This window comes from Anopheles darlingi, chromosome X (genome assembly GCF_943734745.1).
Source record: "Anopheles darlingi chromosome X, idAnoDarlMG_H_01, whole genome shotgun sequence".
NCBI classification, from domain to species: domain Eukaryota; kingdom Metazoa; phylum Arthropoda; class Insecta; order Diptera; family Culicidae; genus Anopheles; species Anopheles darlingi.
In genome coordinates, this window is record NC_064873.1 from 9,467,631 (window position 1) to 9,485,796 (window position 18,166).

General features: G+C 52.9%; 3 protein-coding genes across 3 annotated transcripts; all 3 read left to right on the forward strand.

The window, feature by feature from the left end:
- The first annotated feature begins 2,088 nt into the window (after window positions 1-2,088).
- On the forward strand, window positions 2,089-3,212 carry LOC125950405 (uncharacterized). The gene has a single exon (XM_049678371.1). The coding sequence runs from the start codon at window positions 2,175-2,177 to the stop codon at window positions 2,583-2,585; it is 411 nt and encodes a 136-aa protein (XP_049534328.1). The 5' UTR covers window positions 2,089-2,174; the 3' UTR covers window positions 2,586-3,212.
- A 6,259-nt stretch (window positions 3,213-9,471) lies between these two features.
- Window positions 9,472-10,721, forward strand: LOC125950417 (uncharacterized). The gene has a single exon (XM_049678397.1). The coding sequence runs from the start codon at window positions 9,558-9,560 to the stop codon at window positions 9,966-9,968; it is 411 nt and encodes a 136-aa protein (XP_049534354.1). The 5' UTR covers window positions 9,472-9,557; the 3' UTR covers window positions 9,969-10,721.
- A 5,950-nt stretch (window positions 10,722-16,671) lies between these two features.
- Window positions 16,672-17,922, forward strand: LOC125950399 (uncharacterized). The gene has a single exon (XM_049678357.1). It carries the CDS (start codon window positions 16,758-16,760, stop codon window positions 17,166-17,168), a length of 411 nt encoding a protein of 136 aa, XP_049534314.1. The 5' UTR covers window positions 16,672-16,757; the 3' UTR covers window positions 17,169-17,922.
- The last annotated feature ends 244 nt before the right edge of the window (window positions 17,923-18,166 follow it).

Sequence of the window (18,166 nt, forward strand, 5' to 3'; positions counted from 1 at the left end):
CGAAGCGGCTGGCAGGGCCGAACGTGTGCGAAGGACGTAAACGAGTGTGCCCAGCTCGCCGGTACCGAGCTCGGCTGCCAGAACGGTGCTACGTGCCAGAACCGACCGGGTGGATACTCCTGTCTCTGTGCCGACGGTTGGCGCGGTATCCATTGCGTAGCACGCACGCAGGACTGTGCGATGGCCGGGGCCGAACTGTGCGGTAATGGTATTTGCGTACAGTCGCGGGACGGTGGCTATCGGTGTGCGTGCGAACCGGGCTGGAAGACGAACGGGCTGACACCGGCCTGTACGGTAGATGTGGATGAGTGTGGTGACGGTCCGGGAGCCCACTGCTGGCAGGATGCCGAACCGGTACGTTGCATCAATTTGCCGGGTTCGTTCACCTGCGGTCCGTGCCCGGCCGGCTATACCGGCACTGGGTTCTACTGTACCGACATCGATGAGTGCGACACCGACAATGGCGGCTGCAGCACGGCCCCTTCGGTGGCCTGCATCAACACCAGGGTAACGTGTACTACATGAGTCCATGTCCGGGGGAATTCCGATTTCGATTGTTAATATTTGATTTGTGTTTCATTGTTGTTGTAGGGTTCTTTTCGCTGTGGTAGCTGCCCGGCGGGCTATGCAGGTGATGGTAGAACGTGCGTAGCCCAAGCCCTACCCCACTGTATTCCCGGCCAGTGCCATCCGATGGCACGCTGCGTTGACAGTGGCACTGTGCCGGGTTGCGTCTGCTTGCCAGGCTACACCGGATCCGGTTACGGTAGCTTAGGCTGTGCCCCCGAGCCAACCGGCTGCGCTAGTGCACCCTGCCAGGTAAAAAAGAGGGATCTTGCGCCTACTAGAACTACTGATGAAGGCGCACGCTCGATCATGCACTACTCTGTTTTTTTTTGGTTTTCCCAGAATGGCGGCACGTGCGTGGTGACGAACGAAACGAGCTACCGCTGCCTTTGTCCAGCCGGAACGGACCCACCGCACTGCGCTACCGTCTCTTCGCCCTGTGACTCGAACCCCTGCCAGAATGGTGGCACCTGTGACCGATGGGGCCACCAGCACAATCGCCACCGGCTGGTATGCCGCTGTCCGCCCGGCTACACCGGTCTCCACTGTCAGACGCCGGTGCAGGCATGCGATGGCGAACGGTATCAGCTCGCTGGCGACCTCCACTATCCGGATCTAATCGGAGAAGAAATGGCACCCGCCCGACCCATCCGGTGCGCCTGGTTGATCAGAACCAACGAAACGTTTACCTTGCATGTCACCTTCAGCGAGTTTGAGATGGTCGGTGGAGGGTGCAGGAACGAGTGGTTGCAGATTCACGATGGACACTCGGCGGCAGCACCGACGATTGGTCGGTACTGTGGTAGCGAGCTGCCGAACGGCGACGGTCACCTCACATCCACCTCCAGCACGCTGTACATCTGGTACCATTCGCAAATCGTTAGCCCATACATTGGCTTCCGGCTGCACTGGGAGAGCGTTGAACCGGTGTGTGGCGGTAGGATGACGGTTCAGGATCACGGCACACTACAGTGGCCAGACCCGGATGACCGACACCGCCAGGAGACCATCCCGGGACACTGGGCCTGCAAATGGCAGCTACAGACGGAACCGGGCCGTCGGCTACAGTTTACCTTCGTCCGGCTACTGATGCCAGATGCCGATTGCGACCGACACTTCGTGCGGCTTACCGAAGGGATCGATGAGGACAAGGGTACGGTGCTGGCGAACTACTGCGGCCAAACCGTATCACATTCCAGTGCAACGTCGCTGACAACGGCCGGTAGCGGGGCCACGCTCTACTTTCACAGCGACGCCCCCAATCACGACGTGAGCTTCAGTATACGGTATACTGTGGTCCAAGCGGACTGTGGGGGCATCCTGACGCAGCTGGTAGGTACCATCGACAGCTCACGACAGGTCACCACCGCACAAACCGACGACGACGACGACGACCAGCACCGGGTCTGTGAGTATCGGATCAGTCTACCGGTCGGGACCCGCGTCGAGATCCGCTTTCCCAGCGTGCTCCTCGAGCCGGACGGCCAATGCTCGTCGAGCCGGGGGCAGGTGGAGCCACATCGAACCAAAACAAACGTTTCACCGTGCTGCTCGTGTAGACCCGTCTGTGCGGCCACAAAGTCCCGGATGCGGCCACTTTCGGCAGGATGCGCAAAACGTGGGTTAAGCGCGACAACATATACTATAAACCGTTCTACAAGCAGAAGCTCAAGCTCACGCTGATCGGTGTGCTCGGACTGGGTATCCTGTTCTTCGTCTACCAGCTGGTCTACATCAGTCAGTTTCTGCCATCGTCGTCGTCGTTGTCGTTGTCGTTGTCGTCGTCGGGGTCATCGGGGTCGGCCTTGCTGGCCGCCCAGATGCGGCCCCCGCTCCACGCAAATAGTAATAATCCCGTTGCTTCGGCAGAACTGGGAGCGGACGGCGGCAGCCCACCATCAGCAACACCGTTGGCGGCGAACGGGGGGCTACACGGCAGTAGTAATTCGGACACCGGGCAGCACCAGTACGCCTACGTCGAACGGATCGGGAACCACGAGCGTATGATCCTGCGGTAAGTGACATCGCACCCCTCCCTTGCGCGCCGACCACCATACATCGAGAACACATTTCCTTCCGTTCTTACAGTGGCATCCGGCTGCGAGATCTGGATCACTACACGGAGCCTGCGTCCGTGTCCCGAGCTTCATTCCGGTGTTTGCAGACCGGCCGTGAGCTGAGCTGGGACCGAGTGAACGACGATTACTGTGACTGCCCGGAGGACGGCAGCGACGAACCGAGCACAAATGCGTGCGTCGAGGGGCGATTTTACTGTCGCTTCCAGAAGCGCCATCGGACGGGCCGGGGGAGGGACCGATCGATACCAAGCGGCTGGGTTAACGATGGTGTCTGTGATTGCTGTGATGGTTCCGACGAGTGGCTCCCGATCGGTGGTAACCTAGTGCCACCCCGCCCTTGTCCGAACACCTGTAGCACTAAATACTTTCTCTAAGCCGGGAGAAGCGCGGGAGATTGGCTTCAACCGTTTCCCTTACGCTTTTCTTTTTCTTTTCTTACGCGGCCTGAACCGCGCATCTCGCCATCACGTCTCGCATCACATTCCGCCAATGCAATCGCAATGCAAGGGATGCTGGAAACGAACAGCCGACCGAGGATCACTTTGCTAGCATGTTTCACAACCTCTAGGGTAGATTGAATAAAATAAAAATATGTTTACTGTCGATAAATACACAGTTCACCTGGTGTCCGTTGCCGTCGTCGAGCCACTAATCGCAGGATACCTCTCCGGTGGGCTGCACGGGCTCATCCTCTCTCATCCTCTTTTTCTCTCTCTGCTTCGCTTCACATAAAAGTGTACTAGAAAAAAGTGTATGCACACAGAAATAGTAGCAGCAGCAGCACCCCATTGATAAGCGATAATTTTACGGTTCATCTATCGTCCAGCGGAATTATAGATGTCCGGGGTATTTTCGATAAGTAACAGAGAAAACCAACTTGCATGAACCTCCCAAGGGCCCCGTTGAGAATGCGAACGAAGCAACTGCTAAGATACTTGGCTTGTTCTCTACCTTTACTCGCCACGCAGCAACTAAGCAAGCAACGTATTGGCTATGACTTCAACTATTGGCAACAGTAGTCAACGGGATCTAAATCAACCATTTCATTAACTATTTTGCGCGATCGTTTAGATTACTCTCAGAGTATTCGAGTGCGGCTGTGGCTGCGGTGCAGTGTCAACGTCCTTGAACGTTCCTTCAAGAACTGGCGCTCCTCCATCAATTCTTTCGTTCCTACACACGAAAACGACGAATTAAAATACATAACACGCTGTCTATAAATATATGGATAATATAGGATAAATGTTTATTCAATATCACAAAAATGTTTTACATATTTCAAATGGCACTTTCAAATGTACATTTCGAAGCAATCTCGGGCTCCCTTTTGCATTTCAAACTGAGTTAGTAGTGTAATAGAAGTAGTATTTAGTATTCATTGCCATATGGCTTCCAGAAGGATTTGGAATTCTTTTTGGTACAAAAAAAAACATGAACAAAAATTGAAAATAGAAAAATTGAAAATGGGAAAGGCCTTCCGATGCATGTACAAGGATTTAGAATCCTTTCTTGTGCTCAACCTCTTTTAACAAAAAAAATTAATAATAAAGAATAATAATAATAAGAAAGCGTTCAAGTTTCTCACTCGACATAAACTCGAAAAAGTCGATTACAATTTGCCTGGCATAGGGGACACTTTTGAGATATCGCAATCTCTCTCGTAATGCACTCATGACAAAATACATGGCCACATTGTGTCGTAGATAGTTCCTTTGCCGCCAGCGGGTCATAACATACTGGGCACGTCGGTACCGGTGGCGGAGCAGCAGATACACTTGCTGCCGGTGCTGCTGCTGCCTCTGCTGTAGCTGCTGTTACTACCGCTGGTGCTGCCTCTGCTGTAGCTGGTGGTGATACCGCTGGTGGTGGATTACGGCCCAAAACTGACCAAACACTTTCCTCACCGTTTTCTGACCGAATCCTTTCCTCAAGATTCGGAAAGGAATTTTGGAAGAGAGCATACGAAAATGAATCGTACGCTATAGGAATCTGAAGCGGAGTGTCCTCGTCAGAGGACACCGTCATTGGCGGATCGTTGTCATCTTCCGGTTGTAGGTTTTCGTACATGGATACGTTTTCGTCGATGTCCATTTCTTGCATTAAGACATTTCGTTCCTCACTCATTTTGATGTGTCCGGAGCTTTTCGCGCTGCGATTGGATGACGCATGAAATAGTTAAATTAAACAATTAAACATAAATTAAAAGAAACCACATACTCTGTCCAGCGATTTCTAAATCAATTTCTTACCAGAATCTCAATCAAAGCCTGTTGAAGTTTCCGGACTTACTATTTCCACCGAGGACTCCGGTGTTAAAACCACGTCTTCGCGTGTTTCGATCTTGCCAATCTTGCCTGGATCGAGCGCCAAAAGCCGTTGATAGTTTTCGTCCTGCGAGGGCTTTTGAGCGCAGAATCTCGTACCAAAGCCTCTCAAAGCCTGTTGAAGTTTCCGGACTTACTATTTCCACCGAGGACTCCGGTGTTAAAACCACGTCTTCGCGTGTTTCGATCTTGCCAATCTTGCCTGGATCGAGCGCCAAAAGCAGTTGATAGTTTTCGTCCTGCGAGGGCTTTTGAGCGCACAAGACATGCATTGAGATCGGGTTGACTTTGAAGCGCGCTTGAGTTGATGATTTAAATAATTTCCGTTTCCCAGCACTCCCGACTCGTTTTATCGGTGTTTTCCGCAAAAATCAACCACCCCAGGGTGCTCCGTACGCTATGAGAATGGATTAAATTCTAAACTTAAACCATTACCATTCAACAAAAAGTGCCTTCGAATTAGCTGTACGTGGCTATTAAGTCTAGTTAAGTGATCGATTCCACTCCGATATATTGGTTGCATTTGCACTCATGATATGTGCGAAACTTTCTCTAGCGGCTTTATAAACATGTCTTTGCCTGTTACATATTATTTCAACGATGATTGATCAAACTGAGTAACGCAATATCCTAAAATATAGATAAACATTTAAAAAAACAACAAGTATTTTTACGCAAAAAAAAAATTACTCATTCGACTGCCCTGACGATACTTTACTGCAGGAAATACTTCTATTATTGTTGTTTTAAGTCCGTGCCGTTGCTAAAGAAGCGATGGCATAATCTCTTAACAAGAAACAAATCTTGATCAACACTGTAGTCTTGCCTAATGAGGCGGCGGTGTAAATGTGCACGACCGCAGCTGCCACCTCTGTCGCAAGAGCCGCATCCTATGTGTGGCCGGCTTAATGTTTAACCGGTGCAGCTTGGTAGCCGCAGCCGCAGAAAACATGCGGTTTTAATATTAACCAGCCATCTTGTGCGCTTTTTGTCATACGGGAGGAAACAAGCGGTTTTCTGTCGAAAGAATCTGGCGATGGGGACCGCCCGAAGATTGACTGGAAACCTATTAGGATTACTCCGAACGCAAAATGATCTTTCGCTATCGCACCACTCGTTGCACATAGTGTTTACCTTCCTCCCTCCCCCGGAAACTGCTGTAAAATGCGACGGCTCATGTGGGGCGGCCAATTTTTCTTAGAATCCTTTGGCTAGACCGGAAGATGTGCGTCAGTTATGACGACCAGCGCGGTGGCATGTAAATGATCCATTTGCCGATCCGCCTCCTCCCGTTGGGTGAGTATCGGTTTCATGCTGCTGCTGATAGGTCTACTATCAACCCATTTGCCCAGCCGATCCAGAGGGGTGCTATAAAAAGGAACCTCGGCCATATGCTTAGCTTAGTTGGTGCGCGTTGAGTGTTAAGTGTTGGGAAACGGATGAGCTGGACGTGTAGTAGCGGGAGAAGAGTAACCGGTGGCAAAAAGAATGCTAGGGAGCGCATTTTGGGTAGCTTGATGCCAAAATGTGGCTCACACTCCTGCTCCTGTTGGTCGTCCACCCGCTCGAACACGTGACCGCCGGACTGGAAGAGCAGTAAGTGGTGCCGATACGTATCGTCGCATTTGGACGGAACTCCAAAAGTAGCTCAGCATTAATTCTCTTCTATAATATGTGCGGCAACATCAACCTTGCTAGCTTAGTGTAATATAATCATTGCTAGAACACTTTTCATAGCTTTTCCCTCTCTCTCTCTCTCTCTCTCTCTCTCTCTCTCTCTCTCTCTTTCTCTCTCTCTCTCCTTCTCTCTCTCCTTCTTTCTCTCTCTGCACCTTACAGAGCCAAAATCTACGCATCCAACGGTCACATAATCTTTGAGCCGGCGATGGGCAAAAATATAACGTTTTCGATGCAAGGAGCTGGATACGTAAACGTTGGAAGTCACAATCTACACCAGATGCTGCAAACGATCGCGAAAATGTCACCAACCGAAAGCCCTCGATCGTCGCCTCCCGACAATGGTGAGATGTTGAAGCACCAGGAACAGCTGCAACTGCTGACTACCTACATCACTGGTCCGTTTGGGCTGCTCGCGCGATTGGCGGACCTGGAGCTGGAGTAAGTGGCTGTGGTAGAGGGCTGGAGGGTTGGTGGAGCTGGAGGCACCGGTACGACCGACCGACCGACCGGGTAAACAATTTGTGCATTTCATTGTTCCTTCGGCAGCTCAACGGCACACAACGCAACGCGGATGGTTCAACGCATTGGCACGCTTACACGGGACGTAATGGTAGTCGAAGTGTGGCTGGGGGCCCTGAAGGAGCGCATACGAACCGATCACTGTGCCAGCGGACCGTGCCAGAACGGTGGCACCTGTATGTACCCGCTTGTACAACTCCTTCCAGTGCCTGTGCCGAAGCGGCTGGCAGGGCCGAACGTGTGCGAAGGACGTAAACGAGTGTGCCCAGCTCGCCGGTACCGAGCTCGGCTGCCAGAACGGTGCTACGTGCCAGAACCGACCGGGTGGATACTCCTGTCTCTGTGCCGACGGTTGGCGCGGTATCCATTGCGTAGCACGCACGCAGGACTGTGCGATGGCCGGGGCCGAACTGTGCGGTAATGGTATTTGCGTACAGTCGCGGGACGGTGGCTATCGGTGTGCGTGCGAACCGGGCTGGAAGACGAACGGGCTGACACCGGCCTGTACGGTAGATGTGGATGAGTGTGGTGACGGTCCGGGAGCCCACTGCTGGCAGGATGCCGAACCGGTACGTTGCATCAATTTGCCGGGTTCGTTCACCTGCGGTCCGTGCCCGGCCGGCTATACCGGCACTGGGTTCTACTGTACCGACATCGATGAGTGCGTCACTGACAATGGCGGCTGCAGCACGGCCCCTTCGGTGGCCTGCATCAACACCAGGGTAACGTGTACTACATGAGTCCATGTCCGGGGGAATTCCGATTTCGATTGTTAATATTTGATTTGTGTTTCATTGTTGTTGTAGGGTTCTTTTCGCTGTGGTAGCTGCCCGGCGGGCTATGCAGGTGATGGTAGAACGTGCGTAGCCCAAGCCCTACCCCACTGTATTCCCGGCCAGTGCCATCCGATGGCACGCTGCGTTGACAGTGGCACTGTGCCGGGTTGCGTCTGCTTGCCAGGCTACACCGGATCCGGTTACGGTAGCTTAGGCTGTGCCCCCGAGCCAACCGGCTGCGCTAGTGCACCCTGCCAGGTAAAAAAGAGGGATCTTGCGCCTACTAGAACTACTGATGAAGGCGCACGCTCGATCATGCACTACTCTGTTTTTTTTTGGTTTTCCCAGAATGGCGGCACGTGCGTGGTGACGAACGAAACGAGCTACCGCTGCCTTTGCCCAGCCGGAACGGACCCACCGCACTGCGCTACCGTCTCTTCGCCCTGTGACTCGAACCCCTGCCAGAATGGTGGCACCTGTGACCGATGGGGCCACCAGCACAATCGCCACCGGCTGGTATGCCGCTGTCCGCCCGGCTACACCGGTCTCCACTGTCAGACGCCGGTGCAGGCATGCGATGGCGAACGGTATCAGCTCGCTGGCGACCTCCACTATCCGGATCTAATCGGAGAAGAAATGGCACCCGCCCGACCCATCCGGTGCGCCTGGTTGATCAGAACCAACGAAACGTTTACCTTGAATGTCACCTTCAGCGAGTTTGAGATGGTCGGTGGAGGGTGCAGGAACGAGTGGTTGCAGATCCACGATGGACACTCGGCGGCAGCACCGACGATTGGTCGGTACTGTGGTAGCGAGCTGCCGAACGGCGACGGTCACCTCACATCCACCTCCAGCACGCTGTACATCTGGTACCATTCGCAAATCGTTAGCCCATACATTGGCTTCCGGCTGCACTGGGAGAGCGTTGAACCGGTGTGTGGCGGTAGGATGACGGTTCAGGATCACGGCACACTACAGTGGCCAGACCCGGATGACCGACACCGCCAGGAGACCATCCCGGGACACTGGGCCTGCAAATGGCAGCTACAGGCGGAACCGGGCCGTCGGCTTCAGTTTACCTTCGTCCGGCTACTGATGCCAGATGCCGATTGCGACCGACACTTCGTGCGGCTTACCGAAGGGATCGATGAGGACAAGGGTACGGTGCTGGCGAACTACTGCGGCCAAACCGTATCACATTCCAGTGCAACGTCGCTGACAACGGCCGGTAGCGGGGCCACGCTCTACTTTCACAGCGACGCCCCCAATCACGACGTGAGCTTCAGTATACGGTATACTGTGGTCCAAGCGGACTGTGGGGGCATCCTGACGCAGCTGGTAGGTACCATCGACAGCTCACGACAGGTCACCACCGCACAAACCGACGACGACGACGACGACCAGCACCGGGTCTGTGAGTATCGGATCAGTCTACCGGTCGGGACCCGCGTCGAGATCCGCTTTCCCAGCGTGCTCCTCGAGCCGGACGGCCAATGCTCGTCGAGCCGGGGGCAGGTGGAGCCACATCGAACCAAAACAAACGTTTCACCGTGCTGCTCGTGTAGACCCGTCTGTGCGGCCACAAAGTCCCGGATGCGGCCACTTTCGGCAGGATGCGCAAAACGTGGGTTAAGCGCGACAACATATACTATAAACCGTTCTACAAGCAGAAGCTCAAGCTCACGCTGATCGGTGTGCTCGGACTGGGTATCCTGTTCTTCGTCTACCAGCTGGTCTACATCAGTCAGTTTCTGCCATCGTCGTCGTCGTTGTCGTTGTCGTTGTCGTCGTCGGGGTCATCGGGGTCGGCCTTGCTGGCCGCCCAGATGCGGCCCCCGCTCCACGCAAATAGTAATAATCCCGTTGCTTCGGCAGAACTGGGAGCGGACGGCGGCAGCCCACCATCAGCAACACCGTTGGCGGCGAACGGGGGGCTACACGGCAGTAGTAATTCGGACACCGGGCAGCACCAGTACGCCTACGTCGAACGGATCGGGAACCACGAGCGTATGATCCTGCGGTAAGTGACATCGCACCCCTCCCTTGCGCGCCGACCACCATACATCGAGAACACATTTCCTTCCGTTCTTACAGTGGCATCCGGCTGCGAGATCTGGATCACTACACGGAGCCTGCGTCCGTGTCCCGAGCTTCATTCCGGTGTTTGCAGACCGGCCGTGAGCTGAGCTGGGACCGAGTGAACGACGATTACTGTGACTGCCCGGAGGACGGCAGCGACGAACCGAGCACAAATGCGTGCGTCGAGGGACGATTTTACTGTCGCTTCCAGAAGCGCCATCGGACGGGCCGGGGGAGGGACCGATCGATACCAAGCGGCTGGGTTAACGATGGTGTCTGTGATTGCTGTGATGGTTCCGACGAGTGGCTCCCGATCGGTGGTAACCTAGTGCCACCCCGCCCTTGTCCGAACACCTGTAGCACTAAATACTTTCTCTAAGCCGGGAGAAGCGCGGGAGATTGGCTTCAACCGTTTCCCTTACGCTTTTCTTTTTCTTTTCTTACGCGGCCTGAACCGTGCATCTCGCCATCACGTCTCGCATCACATTCCGCCAATGCAATCGCAATGCAAGGGATGCTGGAAACGAACAGCCGACCGAGGATCACTTTGCTAGCATGTTTCACAACCTCTAGGGTAGATTGAATAAAATAAAAATATTTTTACTGTCGATAAATACACAGTTCACCTGGTGTCCGTTGCCGTCGTCGAGCCACTAATCGCAGGATACCTCTCCGGTGGGCTGCACGGGCTCATCCTCTCTCATCCTCTTTTTCTCTCTCTGCTTCGCTTCACATAAAAGTGTACTAGAAAAAAGTGTATGCACACAGAAATAGTAGCAGCAACAGCACCCCATTGATAAGCGATAATTTTACGGTTCATCTATCGTCCAGCGGAATTATAGATGTCCGGGGTATTTTCGATAAGTAACAGAGAAAACCAACTTGCATGAACCTCCCAAGGGCCCCGTTGAGAATGCGAACGAAGCAACTGCTAAGATACTTGGCTTGTTCTCTACCTTTACTCGCCACGCAGCAACTAAGCAAGCAACGTATTGGCTATGACTTCAACTATTGGCAACAGTAGTCAACGGGATCTAAATCAACCATTTCATTAACTATTTTGCGCGATCGTTTGGATTACTCTCAGAGTATTCGACTGCGGCTGTGGCTGCGGTGCAGTGTCAACGTCCTTGAACGTTCCTTCAAGAACTGGCGCTCCTCCATCAATTCTTTCGTTCCTACACACGAAAACGACGAATTAAAATACATAACACGCTGTCTATAAATATATGGATAATATAGGATAAATGTTTATTCAATATCACAAAAATGTTTTACATATTTCAAATGGCACTTTCAAATGTACATTTCGAAGCAATCTCGGGCTCCCTTTTGCATTTCAAACTGAGTTAGTAGTGTAATAGAAATAGTATTTAGTATTCATTGCCATATGGCTTCCAGAAGGATTTGGAATTCTTTTTGGTACAAAAAAAAAACATGAACAAAAATTGAAAATAGAAAAATTGAAAATGGGAAAGGCCTTCCGATGCATGTACAAGGATTTAGAATCCTTTCTTGTGCTCAACCTCTTTTAACAAAAAAAATTAATAATAAAGAATAATAATAATAAGAAAGCGTTCAAATTTCTCACTCGACATAAACTCGAAAAAGTCGATTACAATTTGCCTGGCATAGGGGACACTTTTGAGATATCGCAATCTCTCTCGTAATGCACTCATGACAAAATACATGGCCACATTGTGTCGTAGATAGTTCCTTTGCCGCCAGCGGGTCATAACATACTGGGCACGTCGGTACCGGTGGCGGAGCAGCAGATACACTTGCTGCCGGTGCTGCTGCTGCCTCTGCTGTAGCTGATGTTGCTACCGCTGGTGCTGCCTCTGCTGTAGCTGGTGGTACTACCGCTGGTGGTGGATTACGGCCGAACCAACCACTTTCCTCACCGATTTCTGACCGAATCCTTTCCGCAAGATCCGGAAAGGAATTTTGGAAGAGAGCATACGAATAAGAATCGTACACAATTGCCGTCATTGGCGGATCGTTGTCACCTTCCGGTCGTGGGTTTTCGTACATGGATACGTCTTCGTCGATGTCCATTTCTTGCATTAAGACATTTAGTTCTTCACTCATTTTGATGTGTTCGGAGCTTTTCGTGCTGCGATTGGATGACGCATGAAATAGTTAAATTAAACAATTAAACATAAATTAAAAGAAACCACATATTCTGTCCAGCGATTTCTAAATCAATTTCTTACCAGAATCTCGTACCTCTCAAAGCCTGTTGAAGTTTCCGGACTTACTATTTCCACCGAGGACTCCGGTGTTAAAACCACGTCTTCGCGTGTTTCGATCTTGCCAATCTTGCCTGGATCGAGCGCCAAAAGCCGTTGATAGTTTTCGTCCTGCGAGGGCTTTTGAGCGCACAAGACATGCATTGAGATCGGGTTGACTTTGAAGCGCGCTTGAGTTGATGATTTAAATAATTTCCGTTTCCCAGCACTCCCGACTCGTTTTATCGGTGTTTTCCGCAAAAATCAATCACCCCAGGGTGCTCCGTACGCTATGAGAATGGATTAAATTCTAAACTTAAACCATTAACATTCAACAAAAGGTGCCTTCGAATTAGCTGTACGTGGCTATTAAGTCTAGTTAAGTGATCGATTCCACTCCGATATATTGGTTGCATTTGCACTCATGATATGTGCGAAACTTTCTCTAGCGGCTTTATAAACATGTCTTTGCCTGTTACATATTATTTCAACGATGATTGATCAAACTGAGTAACGCAATATCCTAAAATATAGATAAACATTTAAAAAAACAACAGAAGTATTTTTACGCAAAAAAAAAATTACTCATTCGACTGCCCTGACGATACTTTACTGCAGGAAATACTTCTATTATTGTTGTTTTAAGTCCGTGCCGTTGCTAAAGAAGCGATGGCATAATCTCTAACAAGAAACAAATCTTGATCAACACTGTAGTCTTGCCTAATGAGGCGGCGGTGTAAATGTGCACGACCGCAGCTGCCACCTCTGTCGCAAGAGCCGCATCCTGTGTGTGGCCGGCTTAATGTTTAACCGGTGCAGCTTGGTAGCCGCAGCCGCAGAAAACATGCGGTTTTAATATTAACCAGCCATCTTGTGCGCTTTTTGTCATACGGGAGGAAACAAGCGGTTTTCTGTCGAAAGAATCTGGCGATGGGGACCGCCCGAAGATTGACTGGAAACCTATTAGGATTACTCCGAACGCAAAATGATCTTTCGCTATCGCACCACTCGTTGCACATAGTGTTTACCTTCCTCCCTCCCACGGAAACTGCTGTAAAATGCGACGGCTCATGTGGGGCGGCCAATTTTTCTTAAAATCCTTTGGCTAGACCGGAAAGATGTGCGTCAGTTATGACGACCAGCGCGGTGACATGAAAATGATCCATTTGCCGATCCGCCTCCTCCCGTTGGGTGAGTATCGGTTTCATGCTGCTGCTGATAGGTCTACTATCAACCCATTTGCCCAGCCGATCCAGAGGGGTGCTATAAAAAGGAACCTCGGCCATATGCTTAGCTTAGTTGGTGCGCGTTGAGTGTTAAGTGTTGGGAAACGGATGAGCTGGACGTGTAGTAGCGGGAGAAGAGTAACCGGTGGCAAAAAGAATGCTAGGGAGCGCATTTTGGGTAGCTTGATGCCAAAATGTGGCTCACACTCCTGCTCCTGTTGGTCGTCCACCCGCTCGAACACGTGACCGCCGGACTGGAAGAGCAGTAAGTGGTGCCGATACGTATCGTCGCATTTGGACGGAACTCCAAAAGTAGCTCAGCATTAATTCTCTTCTATAATATGTGCGGCAACATCAACCTTGCTAGCTTAGTGTAATATAATCATTGCTAGAACACTTTTCATAGCTTTTCCCTCTCTCTCTCTCTCTCTCTCTCTCTCTCTCTCTCTCTCTCTTTCTCTCTCTCTCTCCTTCTCTCTCTCCTTCTTTCTCTCTTTGCACCTTACAGAGCCAAAATCTACGCATCCAACGGTCACATTATCTTTGAGCCGGCGATGGGCAAAAATATAACGTTTTCGATGCAAGGAGCTGGATACGTAAACGTTGGAAGTCACAATCTACACCAGATGCTGCAAACGATCGCGAAAATGTCACCAACCGAAAGCCCTCGATCGTCGCCTCCCGACAATGGTAAGATGGTGAAGCACCAGGAACAGCTGCAACTGCTGACCACCTACATCACTGGTCCGTTTGGGCTGCTCGCGCGATTGGTGGACCTGGAGCTGGAGTAAGTGGCTGTGGTAGAGGGCTGGAGGGTTGGTGGAGCTGGAGGCACCGGTACGACCGACCGACCGACCGGGTAAACAATTTGTGCATTTCATTGTTCCTTCGGCAGCTCAACGGCACACAACGCAACGCGGATGGTTCAACGCATTGGCACGCTTACACGGGACGTAATGGTAGTCGAAGTGTGGCTGGGGGCCCTGAAGGAGCGCATACGAACCGATCACTGTGCCAGCGGACCGTGCCAGAACGGTGGCACCTGTATGTATCCGCTTGTACAACTCCTTCCAGTGCCTGTGCCGAAGCGGCTGGCAGGGCCGAACGTGTGCGAAGGACGTAAACGAGTGTGCCCAGCTCGCCGGTACCGAGCTCGGCTGCCAGAACGGTGCTACGTGCCAGAACCGACCGGGTGGATACTCCTGTCTCTGTGCCGACGGTTGGCGCGGTATCCATTGCGTAGCACGCACGCAGGACTGTGCGATGGCCGGGGCCGAACTGTGCGGTAATGGTATTTGCGTACAGTCGCGGGACGGTGGCTATCGGTGTGCGTGCGAACCGGGCTGGAAGACGAACGGGCTGACACCGGCCTGTACGGTAGATGTGGATGAGTGTGGTGACGGTCCGGGAGCCCACTGCTGGCAGGATGCCGAACCGGTACATTGCATCAATTTGCCGGGTTCGTTCACCTGCGGTCCGTGCCCGGCCGGCTATACCGGCACTGGGTTCTACTGTACCGACATCGATGAGTGCGACACCGACAATGGCGGCTGCAGCACGGCCCCTTCGGTGGCCTGCATCAACACCAGGGTAACGTGTACTACATGAGTCCATGTCTAGGGGAATTCCGATTTCGATTGTTAATATTTGATTTGTGTTTCATTGTTGTTGTAGGGTTCTTTTCGCTGTGGTAGCTGCCCGGCGGGCTGTGCAGGTGATGGTAGAACGTGCGTAGCCCAAGCCCTACCCCACTGTATTCCCGGCCAGTGCCATCCGATGGCACGCTGCGTTGACAGTGGCACTGTGCCGGGTTGCGTCTGCTTGCCAGGCTACACCGGATCCGGTTACGGTAGCTTAGGCTGTGCCCCCGAGCCAACCGGCTGCGCTAGTGCACCCTGCCAGGTAAAAAAGAGGGATCTTGCGCCTACTAGAACTACTGATGAAGGCGCACGCTCGATCATGCACTACTCTGTTTTTTTTTTTGGTTTTCCCAGAATGGCGGCACGTGCGTGGTGACGAACGAAACGAGCTACCGCTGCCTTTGTCCAGCCGGAACGGACCCACCGCACTGCGCTACCGTCTCTTCGCCCTGTGACTCGAACCCCTGCCAGAATGGTGGCACCTGTGACCGATGGGGCCACCAGCACAATCGCCACCGGCTGGTATGCCGCTGTCCGCCCGGCTACACCGGTCTCCACTGTCAGACGCCGGTGCAGGCATGCGATGGCGAACGGTATCAGCTCGCTGGCGACCTCCACTATCCGGATCTAATCGGAGAAGAAATGGCACCCGCCCGACCCATCCGGTGCGCCTGGTTGATCAGAACCAACGAAACGTTTACCTTGCATGTCACCTTCAGCGAGTTTGAGATGGTCGGTGGAGGGTGCAGGAACGAGTGGTTGCAGATTCACGATGGACACTCGGCGGCAGCACCGACGATTGGTCGGTACTGTGGTAGCGAGCTGCCGAACGGCGACGGTCACCTCACATCCACCTCCAGCACGCTGTACATCTGGTACCATTCGCAAATCGTTAGCCCATACATTGGCTTCCGGCTGCACTGGGAGAGCGTTGAACCGGTGTGTGGCGGTAGGATGACGGTTCAGGATCACGGCACACTACAGTGGCCAGACCCGGATGACCGACACCGCCAGGAGACCATCCCGGGACACTGGGCCTGCAAATGGCAGCTACAGACGGAACCGGGCCGTCGGCTACAGTTTACCTTCGTCCGGCTACTGATGCCAGATGCCGATTGCGACCGACACTTCGTGCGGCTTACCGAAGGGATCGATGAGGACAAGGGTACGGTGCTGGCGAACTACTGCGGCCAAACCGTATCACATTCCAGTGCAACGTCGCTGACAACGGCCGGTAGCGGGGCCACGCTCTACTTTCACAGCGACGCCCCCAATCACGACGTGAGCTTCAGTATACGGTATACTGTGGTCCAAGCGGACTGTGGGGGCATCCTGACGCAGCTGGTAGGTACCATCGACAGCTCACGACAGGTCACCACCGCACAAACCGACGACGACGACGACGACGACGACGACGACGACGACCAGCACCGGGTCTGTGAGTATCGGATCAGTCTACCGGTCGGGACCCGCGTCGAGATCCGCTTTCCCAGCGTGCTCCTCGAGCCGGACGGCCAATGCTCGTCGAGCCGGGGGCAGGTGGAGCCACATCGAACCAAAACAAACGTTTCACCGTGCTGCTCGTGTAGACCCGTCTGTGCGGCCACAAAGTCCCGGATGCGGCCACTTTCGGCAGGATGCGCAAAACGTGGGTTAAGCGCGACAACATATACTATAAACCGTTCTACAAGCAGAAGCTCAAGCTCACGCTGATCGGTGTGCTCGGACTGGGTATCCTGTTCTTCGTCTACCAGCTGGTCTACATCAGTCAGTTTCTGCCATCGTCGTCGTCGTTGTCGTTGTCGTTGTCGTCGTCGGGGTCATCGGGGTCGGCCTTGCTGGCCGCCCAGATGCGGCCCCCGCTCCACGCAAATAGTAATAATCCCGTTGCTTCGGCAGAACTGGGAGCGGACGGCGGCAGCCCACCATCAGCAACACCGTTGGCGGCGAACGGGGGGCTACACGGCAGTAGTAATTCGGACACCGGGCAGCACCAGTACGCCTACGTCGAACGGATCGGGAACCACGAGCGTATGATCCTGCGGTAAGTGACATCGCACCCCTCCCTTGCGCGCCGACCACCATACATCGAGAACACATTTCCTTCCGTTCTTACAGTGGCATCCGGCTGCGAGATCTGGATCACTACACGGAGCCTGCGTCCGTGTCCCGAGCTTCATTCCGGTGTTTGCAGACCGGCCGTGAGCTGAGCTGGGACCGAGTGAACGACGATTACTGTGACTGCCCGGAGGACGGCAGCGACGAACCGAGCACAAATGCGTGCGTCGAGGGGCGATTTTACTGTCGCTTCCAGAAGCGCCATCGGACGGGCCGGGGGAGGGACCGATCGATACCAAGCGGCTGGGTTAACGATGGTGTCTGTGATTGCTGTGATGGTTCCGACGAGTGGCTCCCGATCGGTGGTAACCTAGTGCCACCCCGCCCTTGTCCGAACACCTGTAGCACTAAATACTTTCTCTAAGCCGGGAGAAGCGCGGGAGATTGGCTTCAACCGTTTCCCTTACGCTTTTCTTTTTCTTTTCTTACGCGGCCTGAACCGCGCATCTCGCCATCACGTCTCGCATCACATTCCGCCAATGCAATCGCAATGCAAGGGATGCTGGAAACGAACAGCCGACCGAGGATCACTTTGCTAGCATGTTTCACAACCTCTAGGGTAGATTGAATAAAATAAAAATATTTTTACTGTCGATAAATACACAGTTCACCTGGTGTCCGTTGCCGTCGTCGAGCCACTAATCGCAGGATACCTCTCCGGTGGGCTGCACGGGCTCATCCTCTCTCATCCTCTTTTTCTCTCTCTGCTTCGCTTCACATAAAAGTGTACTAGAAAAAAGTGTATGCACACAGAAATAGTAGCAGCAGCAGCACCCCATTGATAAGCGATAATTTTACGGTTCATCTATCGTCCAGCGGAATTATAGATGTCCGGGGTATTTTCGATAAGTAACAGAGAAAACCAACTTGCATGAACCTCCCAAGGGCCCCGTTGAGAATGCGAACGAAGCAACTGCTAAGATACTTG

What these genes read in the sequence shown, in the direction of transcription:
- LOC125950405 (XM_049678371.1), top strand. Translation starts at nt 2,175, where the DNA reads ATGCGCAAAACGTGGGTTAAGCGCGACAACATATACTATAAACCGTTC.
- LOC125950417 (XM_049678397.1), top strand. Translation starts at nt 9,558, where the DNA reads ATGCGCAAAACGTGGGTTAAGCGCGACAACATATACTATAAACCGTTC.
- LOC125950399 (XM_049678357.1), top strand. Translation starts at nt 16,758, where the DNA reads ATGCGCAAAACGTGGGTTAAGCGCGACAACATATACTATAAACCGTTC.